At 39.4% G+C, this 18,430-nt stretch overlaps 1 protein-coding gene across 1 annotated transcript in view; it reads right to left on the bottom strand.

Moving 5' to 3' along the window:
* Positions 1 to 18,430, bottom strand: part of LOC121942083 (protein sidekick-1-like) — a 268,045-nt gene that overhangs the window by 117,432 nt on the left and 132,183 nt on the right. The window contains exon 5 of the mRNA XM_042485177.1: positions 18,057 to 18,190. Within this exon, the coding sequence (XP_042341111.1) occupies positions 18,057 to 18,190 (134 nt within the window). The remainder of the gene's footprint in view (positions 1 to 18,056; positions 18,191 to 18,430) is intronic.

Below are 18,430 nucleotides of genomic sequence, written 5' to 3'. Positions count from 1 at the left end.
ATACCAGATGGAGAAGGGGCCGAGAGAGACAAGAAAGAGGAGATGCATCATTACTAAATCAGGTTGTTTCCCCCTTTTTTCTCTGCCTTATCCAGTTTGCTGCAGGGTACTCCCCTATCTCGTTCTCTTTTTCACTGTTGCCCATTTTTTGTCTTTATCTCTCTACCTCTCTACTATCACTTCTCTCTGTCCCACAGACTTGAAGAACTGTATCTAAGAGACCCTCAGCATAAGTAAATAAGCCTCATATATAAGAGGATACTGAATTTTAAGTGCCTCCTTTAGAAACAAGTGGTATTCCAGCTAAGCATACGCTGCTCCCTGTGTAGCTTCTGCTTTTGATAAAGTCCATTCATTTACTGCATGGCAGGGAGTGGAGGAATGAGGCCTGGAGGAATGTGACAAATCAATGGAGGGCAACAAGTCCTGGCATTTCCTTAAGACACTCGCTCACAAACTCACAGTCTTCGAAGCAGAATAAAAATGTAAATACTGTACTAAGAATTTATTGATCCTTTTTTTCTTTCATGCAACGTTTTACCACAACACTGCCACGGAAAACATATTTTTAAGTTAAGATTATTTTAATTATCAATTAACTGATTCATTAGTTTTCAGTTAAGAACACTTTGCACTCGGTGGTGTTGGGCTGAGCAAGACTGAAGTTGCATTTCAAATTGTCTAAAACAGTTTTGAGGAGTGGTGAACTAAATGTTCAACTGGAAGAGCTACTTTTGTCAGTAGCTTAATGGTAGTACAACTACATTCATATATGCATTGTGATTCAAGTAATTACATTTTTTGCCATATTTTGTGTGGTCAATGATGCTACTAATAATTTTAGGTCATAAAAGTAATTTTAATTTTAATTTTACCATTGCTTCTCTACCATAAATGAACATAGTTTCACCATAATTACTCAGAAGTATTGATTAATGTTATTTTTTAACAAATGTTCAGAGAAGTTGTTGCTATTTTAGAAGTTATCTGGTTAACTGAGTAATCCTGCTTGGTGCATTATTCCCACCTTGACTCTTTCTAGACTACCACTGCTTTGTCAGTGTACCTTGACTTCTAGATAAAACTTACCAGGTACCATCCTGCATCTGTTGTTGATGTTCCAGGACACATGTCAATTTACACTTGTGTATGAATGAATGAATATGCACTTTTTCACAAGAAATGTACAATTTCTGCTTGTTACACACATACTGTGTTTTTGAAACTACACATACAATAAAGATAAAAAAAAACAACTTGTTCTTAAGTTCATTTTCATGAGCAACAAAAGCATGTGGTTAGGTTTAGGAAAAACAAAAAAACTATCATGGTTTGAGTTAACATTCACATGGGAATCAAACAGTGGTCTCCTGGTTGAAAGATTGTTTGACCCAGCCACCTTTCCTCAAATTCACTGTGCAAACGTGACATTTTGTGCTGTATTCTTTTCTCTGGTTTCTCTTTTCCTCAGTTTTTACAATCTGCCAATGCAAAGGCCAAAGCTTGTTTATTGTTTTACTACATTTTCAAAACATGAGTGCGAGTTGCTGACATGTCTGTGCTTGCATTTGCTTTCCTCTAGCACATTCATCACACCATCTGACATGCCTTAAACTGATATCGTACAGTCCTAAACAGATTTACCAGAACCATCTTGCATGTTTTGGCATGCAATTAACTTGTGAGATTGTTATCATCACACAGTGTCTTTTGTCTTGGAATCATTTAAAAAGGGGCCTTAAGATCACTAAAACCTTCATAGACAAGACACTCCATATATAATGACTATTTCCACCAACATATAGATTTTATTTTTAGTCTATGAAGCCAGAAAGGAGCACTACTGAGTGAATACAGAGGACAACACACTGTGCAATAGGTAAACTGTACAGTTGCATCATTGGGCCAGCGACTAAATCCCGAAATTAGGCTGCTATGTTGTGCTGGAATTCACAGAGAAAATGGGAAGAAAGAGAGAAAAACACTAAATTTAGATGAGATGTCATTGAAACAGGCTGAGTCCAACTTGGTCTGAACAGTCATCATGGCCAAATCATTTTTAGAATTGGATCAGCAATGTGTGTCCTAGCAATTAGTCTATGAAATATCAGAAAGTAATGCAAAATGTCCATCAAAATTTCCCAGACCCCAAGGTGACCCCTGCAAATTGCTTCCCTTTTTTTGTCAAAACCAACTGTCTAAAACTGCAAAAAAGCCAATATACGGCGATATAAAGCCAAAAAAATCATCATATTTGAGAAGCTAATATTCTCACAGCAATTAAATGATACAGGAAATAGAAACGCATCATTTGATAAAAATCAGTCTACATATATCTGTATCTCACAAGCATATATTTTCTGTTTATACGAACATGATGCTCATCTCATTCACATGTACTTCTTGTGAAAGTATACTAATTGCCATATTTAATTATGCTGTGTGTTAGCCTCCTGCTGTGAGAAAGAAAAGCTCACTCTTGCAATCACTTCCACGCTGACTGACTCTGTGTCCGTATGTATGAGTGCATGTGTGCGTGCCCGTGTCTTTATGTCTATGTATATATGTAAAGCAATCACTCATGTGGGCAAAGAACAGTTAGGGTCTGTGCCTGATTAATGGCTTAATTGATTAAGTGGCTCAGAGATTGATTGGTCGGGCCTGGCTATAACAGATTCATTAGAACAGTGATAGATCAGTGAGATCTGGCTGCAGCTGTTCCGCCTGACTCTGGACAGCACGGCCTGGTAATGGACATCATCTGTCTGTCTGTGGATCACAATATGTCCACATGCACTCACACTGCTGTACGTGTGTGTGTGTGTGTGTCTGCATGTGTTGTACGTGGAGGCTACACACATCTCCTTTCTTCAATCACTCCAAACAACCAGACAGGGGTGAGAAGGTAGTGGCGAGGAGGAAAGTAGGGATGAGGAGAAAGGAGGAGAAGGGTGGAAACTATTTTTGGATTAAAGGCCCTGTTGATGTATTCCTGTTTTCAGCATCCCCTCTCAATCTTCAACTTCTACACTCTGCCTCCTCTCCTCTTTCTCCCTTCCTATCCATCTCTATCGTCCTCAAAGCTTTCCCAATTTCGCACTTGCTCACGGTTCGCCTCTTTTTCTTTGACTTTCTCGTGGTATCCGATCCTTCTCTGTCCTCATCTCTTCTCGGCCTCATTCCCCTTCTCTCTCTCTCTTATTTTTTTTTTTTATCTCTCCTTCTCCTTCTAATTCTTTGCAAGCACTTTGTTTTGCCCTGAAACCCTGATAAAAACATTGCCTAATGTACACACTGATAGCACAAGGGACAAGAGGACAAACACACACACTTACATATAACTGGGTGTGTGTGTGAATTCCTAAATGGGTGTGAAACGTGGCTGTGTTTTAGCAAGGCTTTAACAAATGAAACAGTGCAGTGAAAAGCGCCACCCACACACTCTTTCAGACCATGGTGTCAGTTCAGCAGCTAATGAACAAATGGGAAATACATGTGCTTGAGTTAAACTGTAACTTATGTGAACGTGCGTGTTTATTAGTGTAAGAATGTGAAGTGTTACTGGCTCCATAAATCTCAATATATAGTGTATGTGTGCAGCACATATTTATGCCAAGTTGGCTTGAAAGTTCAGCTTCATTCTTGACCTTGACCAATATGGCCAAAAGCTCTAGAGAAAGCGAGTAAATGGTCTTGGAGCACGATGACGTCGATGATGAAATCAATATAAAGCTAGATACATAATAGAGGTTATACAAACAAAGGCATGCAGTATAGATGTCTTTAAGCTACTAGCTACACTGTCTTTACTTAGCTTTCCGCCGCACACACAAGGAGCTAGGTAATAAATTATGATAATATCCAATGTGGTCATTTAAGATGAAATATCATCTGAAATCTGACTGTTGCAATTTCAAGATATATCTTAAAAACTGTCTTCTCCAGGTCTCTGATGATGCTCTACAGACATTTCATTTTTCAAACCAGTGAGTCAGTCTACTTCATTGGTGATCATAATCATGTTACATCTTAATTTGCACCATTTTACCTAGTGTTTCCTTAAGCGCCAGTCATTATTACCAGATTAAGAATTGGGGCTTTCCTTGTTTTGAAATTACAAAGTTCAAACGAATAAGAACTAACAAGTTGTTTGTGGTGCCTCTGCTACTTCACTGTGTGAAGCTACTTCACCAGATGACTTCAGATTTGTTGTCATGGTAACGTCACTGTGGACAGTTTTTAAAAGGCAGAAAACAGCCTTACCTTTATCTATGATATTTCCATCTACAGTGTCGAATCTAAAAGGTTCCACGCATTATTTCTTGAATGGATTAGTGTTATGATTATCAATTCCACAAGGCTAGCTGGTGTTCTTGTCAAAATAAAGGAAAGTGGAACAGTTGGAGCTACTTATGCTATTTTACATCTTTGCATCAAAATAGGATTTTTGTCTTTTTTTGACAAGTGGTGGACTTGTTGAACTATGCAAACAGCCTTCCTCTTTCATTCCTTCAACCACCTTCTTGAAAAGTCAGTACCACGACATTTGCACGTATCAGAAAATCTGTTAAGAATCTTTAATAATGTTAAAAAGTAGGTATGTTTCATCTTCGGAACAGAAACGTGGGCTTTTTGTTTGGGTTTGCATCTCTACCGATGCCTTGCAAATTTTTGCAAAGTTGGGTTGTGTACAATGCATCCATAACAACACACAGAACTCATGTAAACAGACAACAGGCCATGTGTCGCAAACTGAGGTAAAATCCAAAATGAGATGCATATTCTGAATGTGCTGGTTTTAATGTTATCAAATCCCAAATAATACCAGCATATCCCACGTCTTAATCTAAAAAATGCTGCAATACCTGATTTTGAATACCCAAATGAATATGCTGTTTACATGGCCTGCATCAAATTCAGAATATTACCACATATGAAATAATTGTGGATTGTTAGTGAGCCTGTAAATATAGCTGCTGAGGATTACAGGACAAAGTAATAGCAGCAGTGCAATTTACAAATGCCCTCTGTTGGTGATATGCTTAACCTGTGTTTATAGGATAAAAAGGGACGATCCAGTTACTTATTTTTTTCGAATTATTACCATGATTTAATTCAAACACCAACTATACTTCACGTTTCTCATTTGAAATTCTATATTATGTACAGTATTGTTATATACTGAAACTGTATTGTATCCATATACTGTCACTCTCCCCTATACACAGAGACACACATGCTAAAATCAAGCAACCAATGACACCATCACCTCTCTCTCACTTTGCCCCCCTCCCTCTGCCATTAAACATATTTCCCCTTCCTCAGCACCTCATCATCTCTCCTACTATTTACTCATCCTTTATCTTCCCTCTGTTCCTCCAGTCCAATCTTTTCTTTACTGCCCAGCACCATCATTCACCAGCTCAGTTTTCCCCCCTCAATCTCTCTTTTTCGCTTCCACTTCTATTGCTTCAAATTAACATCTGCTGACTGGCCTGCTACTCCAATAACCTGTTACACCCAGCAGGAAGCACTGACACACAGAGACAATCAGCATGTTCGCATGCACAATAATATTTCATTTATATTCGGGATACTCTGAAAACTGTTTATGAAAACCCTGAATATAGCCAGTGTGTGGTGATACAAGCTGGCATATGAACAGCGTATCCCGTCGGGTGGCTCAGTTTGGAGTCGTGAAGCCTCACGCATTTTCACACAGCGATGAGTATCAAAATAAAGCACCACTACTGAACACAGTGGGGAAACTGCAAAACGTCTGCCTCCATGTATGCATCGTCCAACATGAGGCTTTACAGCTCCTTTTCAGAATATTGATGTTCATGCACACTCACTGACTGACACACACACACACATACACACACACACACACACACACACACACACACACACACACACACACAGAGTCCTGGGTTCAGCGATGTGACGATAAGGAACAGCCGTGTGACTGACAGGATCATTAAAATCACGAGCACCACGCTACTTATCTGTGCACTTGACACCTCATTCAGCATCCCGTGTGTGTTTCGTGTGTGCTCATGTATTTCAACTCTTTAAGGGGGTTTAGATGGTATCCCTACCCAAGTATTTGCCTGGAGAAGTGCATTTGTCAGTGTCATTGGTACATCAGCTACGCTTCCGCCTACATCCTCCAATATAACAACGCCCTCCGCCATCCAGACTGCCCTTCTGCTTGTTCTAGTAGATGAAGCTGAACTGAACAAATGGATGATCACACAAACACAAACAAACCCACACTTAAACAGGGTTTGAGGCACAATTACCACAATGACCCCTTAAAGATAAAATGTTTCATCACTACAACCTCCCTGCGCCCAACCACCTGAAATCAAGTCGAGGGCTGAATCAATGCTGTTTGTCAACTTCTAGTTTTTAGATTTTATTAGCTAATATTTATTTGTGAGTTAACCCAGCTACTAAATTGTCTATGGGCTGTTAACTTGCAAACGGGCATCTTAAAAAGAAAGTGAGGATTGTGTCAGTTTGGTATTCAAAATCACCAACAGAGCAGACGGTCTGTTAATGAACAATCTTGCGTTAGCTGTCGTCATAACTGAGACCAGTATGTTCTAGATACAGAACAGGCAGCTAATGCAAGCAGATAGTTAGCAATCATGGTAACCCTCATTTTATCTGCTTAAATTGGGATGTTTTACAGCATTAGCAAAGCAGCTTAAGTCGAGACTGACAGCTGTCATGATATCTTGAATCTTCAGCCTTAATCATCAGACATGAGCGATCAAATGTTGGCCATTATTACCACAAATCAGCATCTACATAGCCCTCACCGCTGAAACCAGCTTTGTATATAAAGTAGTGGTCAGAATAATGATGTATTACATAATGTAGTTGCTGTTTGTAGAAAGTGAGCTACAGTAAATGGCCTGATTTTCTGGATACAGATAAACTCAGTTCTTTGATGTTGACTTTAAAGGATAATTTCGATTAAGTATTGAGAGCGGGTGCTGCCGCAGAAAAAAATGTCTATAAGCACTTTTGCCACTGACAGGCTCAGATTATTATTCTGAGTGCCTGACAACATTTTTGAAAAGAGTTTTCACAACCTTTAATCGAAAAAGTGAGATCCTTTCTGTTTAAACAGCCCCAAAATCACTTTTATAAAACAATTTTGTTTTTGTCAAAAAGTATTTTTCAAGTGTATAGAGCCAGCATATTTTCAGATCTAACTGGGTATTAAAGGTTATTTCTACCAAACCAGAGTAGGTGACTGTTGATACAATGGAAAGACAAAAAATACAGATACAAAATACTGTCAGTTTTATTTTGCATCTGCTGCCTGTGAATAAAGTGTATTTTAAAATGATAAAGTTATTTTTTTTTAAAAGATGTCTGATGGGTTTGGCAATAGCAATTTCAGGACTCTTTCTGGTTAAACAAAAAGGAACTGACTCTTAAAAAATGAAAAAAATGGTTGACGTCTTTAAGGATCCTTTTCATAACCTATTTTATGGCTGCCAGCTGCAGCACTTTCATTCAATTTTGGACCAATTTCAGAAACTGTTCACTGGGTCCCGGTTCAAAAATACCAGTTACCCTTTAAGCAAAATTTTGATTGAAGTATGTGCTAGTGGATTGGTCAAATGCTGGTGAATCAAATTGTCCACTTGACAACATTTTTATCATAATTTCATATTTCCCTAAAAATAATCTTTTGTTCAGAGTAATCACATTTAAATAAAAAAAATTATGTCTAAAATAATGTCTCTAATATCAATACACATATCCTGATATCACTTTGCAGCACTCATCAACTAGTTTTTAGAGTTTAGTTTTGATAAAGTAGTGGGCCCACTTGACTGCATAGGGGCCACTTTACAGTATACATAAAGATTTACACACCACCCACAGTGCCTTTCAATAAACCATTTTGGAAGAAACCTGTGTAACATTAAAACTTTCAGAGCTTCTCCCTGCTCCTGTTCTCTGGCTCCTTTACCTCCACAGTCTCCGCTCGATCATTGATTCTTAAAAACTTGTCCCATCCAGCTTCTTTGACTTTTGGTCTGTTTTCTGTCCCACTGGACACCTCTCTAACTGCCTGCCTTATTGTTGCCTTCTTTTTGTCTATTGACTTTTTTATCGGTGAATGTAAGGGGATTGGAAGACAGTTTAAGTGGGTGTACAACTGTAAAATGCTCTGTCAAAGCCTTATACATGGCCATCCGTCTTGATCTATTTCATCATGCTGTAAAAACACGCTTGCAATTAAATCCATAACTAGGTGGAACAAGTAGAGCATACAGACATAGCCACACACAGTTGGCTTGTCATACTGACACAGTCCATGAGTCAGTTTCCTGTCCATCCTTCCATCACTCCATCTCTGTCTGTACACTGGGGTTTTAATTATAGAACCACAGAGGAGCCTCATTACACTGAGAGAGAGAAGGGACTGAGAGAGACAGAGGAAAAAGGCAGAGAGGGGAGATGGGGATCAACAAAGACAAGTCTGATCCCTTCGCAACTGAAATATTGAATATAATAATTCCAGACACAACCAGTTGTAGCAAGATTTAATCAAAGCACTGATTCATTAGCCAAGACTCTATCAAAACCGCTGAGTATTAGTGCCTTTTTGTATGATCGTGTGTGTGTCTGCTCCACATCTGTAGACTTTAAATGAACAGATTTTCAACACAAAGAGGGTAATTGTAGTCCTAGATCTTTCAAATTAACCTTGCAGCTTATAGATGTGTGCTAGACTGAATGCAGCATACAGGTGCTCATTCTTCAAGGTTTACATGCAATTAAATGCATCAGTGATTCTGTTAAGTGACCTTCACGATGGTTATCTACATAACTAGCCTTTGGACAGATTGAATACAGGCTTCCTGCTCAATCTTTAAAAAAAATAATAAAAAAAGAAAAAGACCACCAGACCGCAGTGTCTTCAGTGTCTTCACAGTGTAACAGAAATTATGCAACCAAAGAAACTAAATAACTCAAATTTCTAGGTATGGGAATCTTGAAGCCCACTTAACTACAGGCTATATTCTGCAATCTTACTCTCCAGCAAAATCTTATCTCCAGTATTTGACAGAACAAAAAAACTGCTGCCAACAAACTTGAAGGGATTCTTTCGCAATCTCCAGTCAGCTTTGTATTAAAACAACGTGGGTAGTATGTGTAAATGAACTGTGGTAAACTTTTCTCCATATAACAAGTGCTGGGATCTGCTGAAATCCGATAAAAATAGTAAACTAGTAGGTAGTGCTGGTGGAATATTAAACAAGATTTTATTACCACACTGCCTTTTTCTCTCCTAAAATATTTGTAAAAGCAAGAGTTTGTGAAATGGGTGCCAGACTGCTTCCTGCACAGTAAAAATGGAGGCTAAAAAAGCTCTGATCACACAGTAAAACTAAGCAGCGCTGAATAAATATAACCCAAAATGCTACTACTTTGTTGCCTATTTCTCGCCGCAAATGCTTTCAACATGTTCTAGCTTACTGTTTAACTGTAATATGAGAACATTTGTCACCAGCCAGCTGCCACTGTGTCAAACTGAAGAGTTTGCGTAACGTCACCTACCAGCAGAAATGTTAACTGGTCCAGTGCAGCACAGTGCATTCTGGTAACTGTGGGTTTTTCTACCTCTTAAAGAAAAGCAAATGCCACAGCCCCTTTCCTGTAGCACCAGTTTCAAAAGTGTTTCTGTCTTTCCACAGCAGAGACAGGGTAGGTTTACATGAGGACCCACTTTATACTGGTAATTTCGTTTTTTTAAACACTGTTTAAAAAATGACTAATAAATCTACTGTCTACCTTCTTCTAAAATACTTATTTAATTGAAGAGGCCTGTGGAGAAATTATTAAGCTTTCAATCCGGTTTACTCTACCTACGACAAAAAGAAAGGTTCATTCCCTGTAATAAATCACAACAGCAAAAGTGAAGCCTCCTCTGCACATATAGCCATGTCATATTCGAGAGCAATCACAGATGGTCCCAAAATGAAAGCTGCTGTGCAAAAATTTTGAGTTATTTGGCAAGTAAGCCTGAACACACTGCAGTGTCTGAAGCCCATGTGGTGTTTTCTTTTGTCTCCAAACTCTATTTTCAAAAGAACTTGTTCAAATCAGTTTCTGCAAAAAGTGTCGTATCTGTCCGCCTTAAACCAACAGCGTACACAAATAACAGGACCAAAATAAGTTTCATTGCTTGCTGAATGCTGCTTGTTGCTTTGCCTGAAATTCTTCTGCACAGTCAAGAGAGTAGACATGACAGCTGGAGTACTGATCGGAGCAAGTGCTGTTTATCAACTAAAAACAGACCCTGGGCAAGGATCCATCAAACAATTATCTTCAATCCTTACTCTAAATTGTCTTTAAAATAAGAAAAATGTGCATCAAAATTCCTAAGAACCCAAGCTGACTATTTATCCAATGCTTTGTTTCGCTCAAGCATCAGAGCAAGACCCAAAAGTACTGAATTTACATTATAAAAGAGAGAATAGCAGCCATTCCTCCAAATTTAAAAGACTTAAACAAGTGAATCTGTGGTATTTTTCAATTAACATTATTTACAACAATACTTGAAGACTTATTTTCTGTGGATCAACTCAGTTGTCAGTTTTCAAGTTCAGCACTGAGTAATTAAATGCACAGACCTTTCAGGTATGCTCTCTTCAGTGTGATGCATTCATTTAGCATCAGGGTTGTGTCTTTCATCAATGGTTGCCAATAAACTCATCACCAAAAGGTGCAGCCAAAAGGCTTTTTGTGCATCGTTGAGTGAGTTGTTATTTTTACCTTCAGCACTATTACTGTTTTGAAAATGTCATTACTGCAACAAATATAATCTCTTAACGAGAATCAAATTAACATGTACTACTCTGATCCGACAGACACCACAGCTGCCAATTATACTTTAGCACCCATGAAAAAGAAAGTGTTCGCAGCAAGGTCCCTGTTAGCTAATAGGAGACTAACAGGCAACATCTGACCGTAACTGTGAAATCTTTGAGCCATTTTAATCTCGCTGTTAAATAAAGAATATTGGCAGCTGCTTCCAAACATTACCACGGATTCTGCTGGTTATTAATCAAGAGCAGTCATTTGAAAGAGAGAGTGGGAGAAAAAAGATTCAGAGTCACTGTTCAGTGCATACACCTGTGCTTGTATCAGGGGGCGGTGAGTTGCTACTAAACATCCCATTTGGCATTCATTTTGTTTTTAGGGGTCACCAGCCAAAACGTCTGAGAGAGAATCACTACTCCACGGCTGTCGGTACTCAAACCGGTATGACTAGAAGTCCCCAGAGACATATTCCCAAACCAACACGAGGAGTTGCAGAGTGCCGATCCTAGTGGAGCGCACTAAGGCAGATTGTGGCACAGATCATTATGTTGCCATGTTGGTAGGAGCAGTTTCTATGGTGTTCCCTGAAGCCCATCAGGGCATGATACAGCAAAATGCAAAACACCTTGAGTGCATGTTAAGAGGTGCAGCACTGGAAACAACGGCTGCACACGGGCATACAGCGGATTCTCTGATCTCGCGTCTAAGCTTTTAAATGAGGGATCACAGGTGCCGGGGTCCGCAACACGACAACAAACCAACACACACACACATGCAAACCAATTCATACACACAAACCACATGCATTCCACAATCACACACTCTCTCCAGGGACACTAAAATACCTCCAATTAGACGCGCCACAGAACAACTGGGATGGGACCTGGAGCAAAGACACACACATACACACAAACAGAGTTGCAGACGAGCACAGAAAGATCCACGGCAGGCTTTCATTTAAGAATCAGTGATGTGGAAAGGAAACATCTGGAAGGGAGGGAAAGAAGCAAATGACAGAGAGACACACAGGCTTGCATAAAAATAACAACACAAATGTAATCAGTGAGCACACACACTTATACATGCAGGTTTTAGTGCTCATCAAATACATCAGAACATGTATTCATGAAAGCTTTTTTAAAAGATGGCAAGTTGTGTGTCATGTGCCATATGCTGTCCGAATGTTCCAAGCAAAACATTCATTTTTCTCTTATCTCTTCTTTTCTCCTCTACGTTCCTGACCAATCCCGTGTGTGTGAGTGACACCGTGTGTGAGTCTGGGTTATCTGGAGGTCAGCCGAGTCAGATGCTACATGAGTCTATTCTTCAGCTCCTGACAAAGGCCACTCCGTCACCTCTCAGGGCTGCAGGGCGACAAGCCTTGCTTGATGGCGGCAGGTGGGGGCAAAAACAGGATAAACGGTAGAAATGGAGTGATGTAAAATGGCAGACACCAGGGTCTCCGAAAGGAGGCGTAATCAAACTCAGACAGGCTCTCTTCCAATCACCAAGCCGAGGTAATCAAACTCAGACTCCCACACCCTCCAACACACACATACAATGATTAAGGTTAAGAAAGGTTATAAGGTTATTTTACATTGCATATGCACTTGGAGCCAATCCGTCCCTTAGCTCTCTCTTCAACACTCTCCTCTGTGTTTCTTCTGTGTCACTGTTTCATCTCATCGTCTCTGCTGTGATTGCGCCTCTCTATTTCAGCACTGTATACAGTACTTGAGGAAGTAACTACCTACTGGTTGTCACTTCTTTATTCAGCAGAATCAAATTTATAACTCAAATCATTAATGTGCTTTACTATGAAGCCACAAAGACAAGCTGGAAATTTTCAAACAACTTCCTACAACTTTCTTGTGTTCAAGACAACTTTTTTTTTGGAAACTTTGTAGAAAGTTTGCATTGACTTCTGCCATATGGTAATTATAGAGCCACAGGATGTAGAGCATTTTAAAGGGGAACTACGCAGATTTTATGCATAGAGATCCGTTCACTGCTTCTACTCTGAGCCTGTAAAAAGAGTTGTACAATATTTCAGAGGTTCTACAGGGGGAGTTGGTGTCAACAAGGTCATCTCAGCTTGGCCTTGCAGACAAATGTGTGAAGGAAAGCCTGTGCTGTGGAGTTTGAAAGATGCTAGCATTTACGCAGCAGCAAGGTTCTTACGACAAGACGCAATCAATTGCATTTAGGGACTAAAAGTCAGTATATCTTGGCCTCTACTGCATCGATTGAAAAAGAAAAATCTGTCCTGCATGTCCGCCAACTTCATGGAAGTAAAAAAACTGAAGCGCTGGAATACTCTTTTCAAAAGGAAGCACTCGTTAAGCAGTGCTTCTATGTAATATTCTTAGCTATTTTTGCAGTTCAGCAAACATTAACAAGCGTGACATTACTGCCTTCTGTATAGAAAAGATAGAGGCATCTGATCAACTTTTGAGCCCAAAGCTGAGATAGCATTTATAGCACTACTGTAATTATATCAGCATATATGCGTCTGCCACAATCTCCTATCCTCTCTTTCTTCTTCTGTTCTTTTCTCCTGTCTACCTTGTATCCCCTCTCCTCTCCCCTGCTCTCATTTCCCTTGTTGTTATATATATATATATATATATATATATATATATATATACACATACTGTATATATGAGATCCATGCATGCAGGATCACAACTACTTTATCTTGAGTGTCTGAGGTCTCTTCAGCCATTTTGTCTTGTTTCTTTGTTCTCTAAAGTGCAGCTCTTTGATGATGTCCAGATATGCGGAGTGTATCTAGGCATGTATCTTTTGCATGTGTACATTTTGCACGTCTGTGTGCTTTCATAAGTGCGTGTGTAAAAAGTCCCTCCAGTGAAAGCTCTCTTTGGGGGAAATTTTGCTGCTCTAATGGTCTGATGTAGAAATCTACAAAGACCTCCACTGCTGTGAAGGGAAGAGAGGCACACAGACATGCCCACACTCTTCTGGGCAACAGGGAGACTGACTGCTGTTTTGATTGACAGGCTGAGGTGTGTGTGAATACGTGTGTGTGCGTGCGTATTAAAGGGAGACGGAGAGGAGGGAGTGATGATAGCAGGTATGCATGGAGCTTAATTAATTGGAGAAGGGATCCTCATCTCCTGTCACTAGCAGAAATACCCTAAGGCCATTAGAGCTTTCTTCCTTTCTAATGCAAACACACTGAACACACAAGTGTATACTGTAACTAATTGACCAAAACCTTGAGTCCGACCCTCCCTCCCCAGAGTGGCTGTGTTGATGTGATTTAATATGTTGACTTGATATTTGGACACCTTGTTCAGCACATGTTCTTTGAATATTTAAGATTCATCTTCTGTCAATCTGTCATGTTCAGTATGCAGTGATAACTGACTGAAAATGTCTCCTGTAGCACCATATGTTGTCAATGAAAAAGCTCCAGGAGCTGTTTATTTTAGAGGCGGGCTGTTCTTCCACTGATTACAGAGTGTGACCTCTCACCAAGCTGTTGAGCTGCTATCAATTGTGGCTGTTCCAGCTCAACCACACATGACAGTTAGTGCTTTTTATTTTCAGCAGTCTAGGCCACACTTACAAGATAGTGGTCAGGGACATGCAGATAATGGATCTGTCAAGCAGGTAGGTCATACAGCTGGCTGTGGACCACTTTTCTCCGCTCTCTCAGGCTTTGTGGATTAGTCAAAAGATTTTGAGTGTCAATCTTCACACAGCGAGCCAGTCTTGTAAATGTGACTGCATCTTAAGTGTTAATGCCTGACATATACAGTACAAAGAGCTTTCTCCGCCAGCAGTCCTGGCAATAACAGGTTGTTGGTCATATTCTCAGTCTACATCCGTGACTCACTTCATTAATTCTTCTTCTCTGTCTCTACCGATCCTCTGTCTCTTGTTCTTCTCTGTTGAGCACAATGCTCAAATCAAAGTAAGGAAGGGGTGAATAGAAAATAGGTATCTCATTTATTCTGGTGAATTTCTAAAAAGAAAGACAACATTTTTAGAAATAGAAAATTTGACTGACAGCTATGAACTTCTGTCTTCAGATCCTGTACAGGCTGCTTAACGAGAATGGAAAAGCGCAAAGAGGAGAGACAGGAAATGGAGGGAGACGCAGATAGGCCAGGAAATGTACAAAAAAAAGAAGGAGGAGGTGCTGATGAAAAAAAATACAATTTGCATGAGTTCATTCACATGTTTTCTTGAGTTAGTTAACCTGGTGAACTGCTCATCACTTCAGTTCACTTCAATTTAATCTCATTGGCACGAAATTCCAATTCTTTTTTTCCTCAAATTTTCTGCTAGCAAACCTTGACTGATCACTATCATTTATAGTTTGCTGCTCAGTGTGTGTGTACACTCAGTACAGGCATCTTTTCATCCAAATTCATAATTTACTATTGATTTTTATTTTTTTAGCATTATCATCTTGCAGCGTAATTAGTGTAGTACACATGTAATATAATCCAAACACATTCACATCCGTAGCACCTTTTTCAAAAAAACAAACTGACCTACTGGTAGTTTACGGTTTAACACTTAGAAGTGGAGATAAGAAGCCTGAAGAAATACCCCTCTTACACAGAGAACATGCTGCAGGGCCGCTACAACGTCCTTTCTTTACGCCACCTTTGTATACACAAAATCAAACAACAGCAGCGTCATGCAGCTCGCAACAGCAAAAGAGGCGTGACATTTAACAAAACAGCGTTGGCCTCCAGTGTGACATATGACATATGTGTTGGCTGGTGTACACTGGCTAAGCTCGTACTCTGCTCAGAGGGTAAGGAGCTCATGGACCTCATTGTTTTCACAACTTGCGTACATTTTCTGTTCTTTGATTTAACGGCTAGCTGTTTTTTAAATCTCCTGCGGTCGATCATACGCATAACTCGTAGTTAAAACATCACACCCATCCTTCTAATGGTCTCACATCGATGTCACTTTGGAGCTTTTATTATCTCTGCTGCTGGCTTAAAGGCGAGACAACTCTGTCTCCCCCTTCGGCAATCCTATATTTTATATAGAACAACAAAGTGGAATAATATTGTGATATTACCACCTTAAAAGGCAGTGTAAAAGGGGGTTTGTTTGTTTTCGTCTTTTCCTTTTTACCTGTTGCTCTTTCCGTCCTTTTGACTCTTTGGTTTGTCCTCCAGTTTTTTCTCAATTCCTCTCCAATCTCAATAACAAATAACCGAATCAAATATGCTGTTTTATAGCCAAGGATATTTACCCGAGAAATGTTTATTGTAGAAAATACACACTGATAAACAGAAACAAACACACACACACACACACAAATGCACACGCAGACGTTTATGGCCAAAGACTGATCAGTGAAGCCTAACTATACCCTTACGATTCCTAAAAAACGCCCAAGGGAGTACTCCACTCTGACAGCTGTAACAAGGTACTGTGCGTATATTTATGTGATTGTGTGTGTGTGCATTTGTGACAAAGGATGCCAAAGGATACAACCCTGTAAAGAGAATCTAATTAAAACTCTATACAGCCATGAGGGACAGAGAGCTCCCTCCCTTCCCGTCTCCTCTTCGCATTTAACCATAGTGAACACTTGAGTTGAAGGACTGTTAGACAGTGGAGTCTATCCTCTGCCCTCTGAGGAGAAGCGATATTGAGAAATGGATACAGAGTGATTCAGCGATAAAGGCTGTGACGGAGGCAGGAACACACAGGAGGGAGCAGAAAATTCACCAAAGTTATCAGTTTTCGTGAGTGTAGCCTTTTTTCTCTCAGAATGACCTAAGGGCTGCATACCAATCACCAACATTCAATAAACAATTAATTAAGTCTGGAGTTTTTTTTAATTAAAAGGGAGCATGACATAACCTTTTTATGCAAAACAGAAAAACACATAAGCAGGAAATGACAAACTATCATTTAATATATCAATATTTTTTAAATACCAAGAGTCTGTAAATACCAACAAATAGACAGCAGTATCTGTGTCGGATTTAGGTTACAACAACTTGGATCTGGCTCCAGATTGGTAAAGTACCTGTATAAAAGATCAAACGACTGCAACAACTATTTGCTTCGTCTCTGTACATCCTTTATTAAACACGATGCGAAAAAGATTCAGGAACGAAAGCCTCTCATTTTTAGTTGAACAATGATTTAGCTTTTTCCGGTTTATGAAACAAATGTCAAGCGAAAGGAAATATATCAGCTGTGAGTAATAAACATTTCTGCCTAAAGTTACATGACAAAAAGCCATAATAAAAATTGTCTTTCCAGGCTGGTATGTGTGTTTTAGCCAAAAATATACAGATTGAACTTATAAAACTACTTAAAGGTCTAGAATGTGGGATTTACCTGCATGTAGCGGTGAGGTTGCAAAACTAAAACTTCTTCCATGTGCCAAACATGTAAAAGAACTACTGTGGCATTTATGAAAAAGTAAAAAAAAGTTTATTCTAATGTAACAAAAACACAACAATTATTGTGTTTAGGTGATTCAAATGGAGTGAAAACATAGTTATAAAAAATATATACAATTTCAGCCTGTAGGTGCCCCTAACTTCTACACACTGGCTCTTAAACATCACTTAACGATCATGATGAAATGATCTGTGTCACATCAGTTTTGGCTGTTGGAATCTAACTTGGACTCTATTTCATGTGATATCAATAATTCCAGCTTCTCATCTCAACAGTTCTGAGTCAGGACCTCCAGGTTATGGACTGAGGTGTTCAAAAACATAATGGCTTTAAAATTAAGTTGGCTACATCAGTTTTTCCAGTGCATCAGACGTGTATTGCTTATCTCATTTTCAGGTTGTATTTATGAGTTGTCAACATTAATTAGGCCATCATTCAACCTGCCTACTCAGCCAAAAATAGTGCACATTTTCAATCAAATATTTGTGTTTGATACTGACTTCAGATCCATTAAAATGCAATTAAATCCCATAAGACAGAGAACCCAATCAAGTTCCCCAAAAGATTTAAAAAGGTGAAACAAAGTCAAATAATGAGAAGTAGCAACTCATCAAAGACTGAAAATCTTCTTATCCACAATCAGACATATCTGATTATCAAATAAATAAATCTTGTTTGTGAGATTAAAAATATGCTGTGTGGTTTCACTTACTGATCGCACACCATCTTCATTAGCAGCGTTGTTCAGCATTACACCAAAAGGTAGAATGTAATTTTACCTGAGATGCTAAGGTAGACAGCCGGACTCGTCACATTCTCTCCCGTCATCTCGTTCACCGCCTCTACGTGGTAGCGTCCAGCGTCCACTGCAGTGGTTGCCAAGACGACCAGCTGATTGTCCAAAGTGATTGCACTGTAAGGCACAAACCAAACACACAGACAACAAAGGATTAGAGACCACAATAGCAACCAAAAAGCAAAACGTGCCTCCATCTCGTGTTGCTCCGTCTCAGACAAGAATCCCGCTCAAACTAAGACTCTGACAAGAGGAGAGTGTTTGGTACATGGATCATTTAGAATTCATAAGGGGGGAAGGAAACATTGAATACATTCATCAGAAAGGAAAGAGGATTCGGAGAGCTTAAATAAATCT

Source organism: Plectropomus leopardus, chromosome 4 (assembly GCF_008729295.1).
Source record: "Plectropomus leopardus isolate mb chromosome 4, YSFRI_Pleo_2.0, whole genome shotgun sequence".
Lineage (NCBI taxonomy): Eukaryota > Metazoa > Chordata > Actinopteri > Perciformes > Serranidae > Plectropomus > Plectropomus leopardus.
This window is presented reverse-complemented; position numbering and strand designations above follow the sequence as displayed.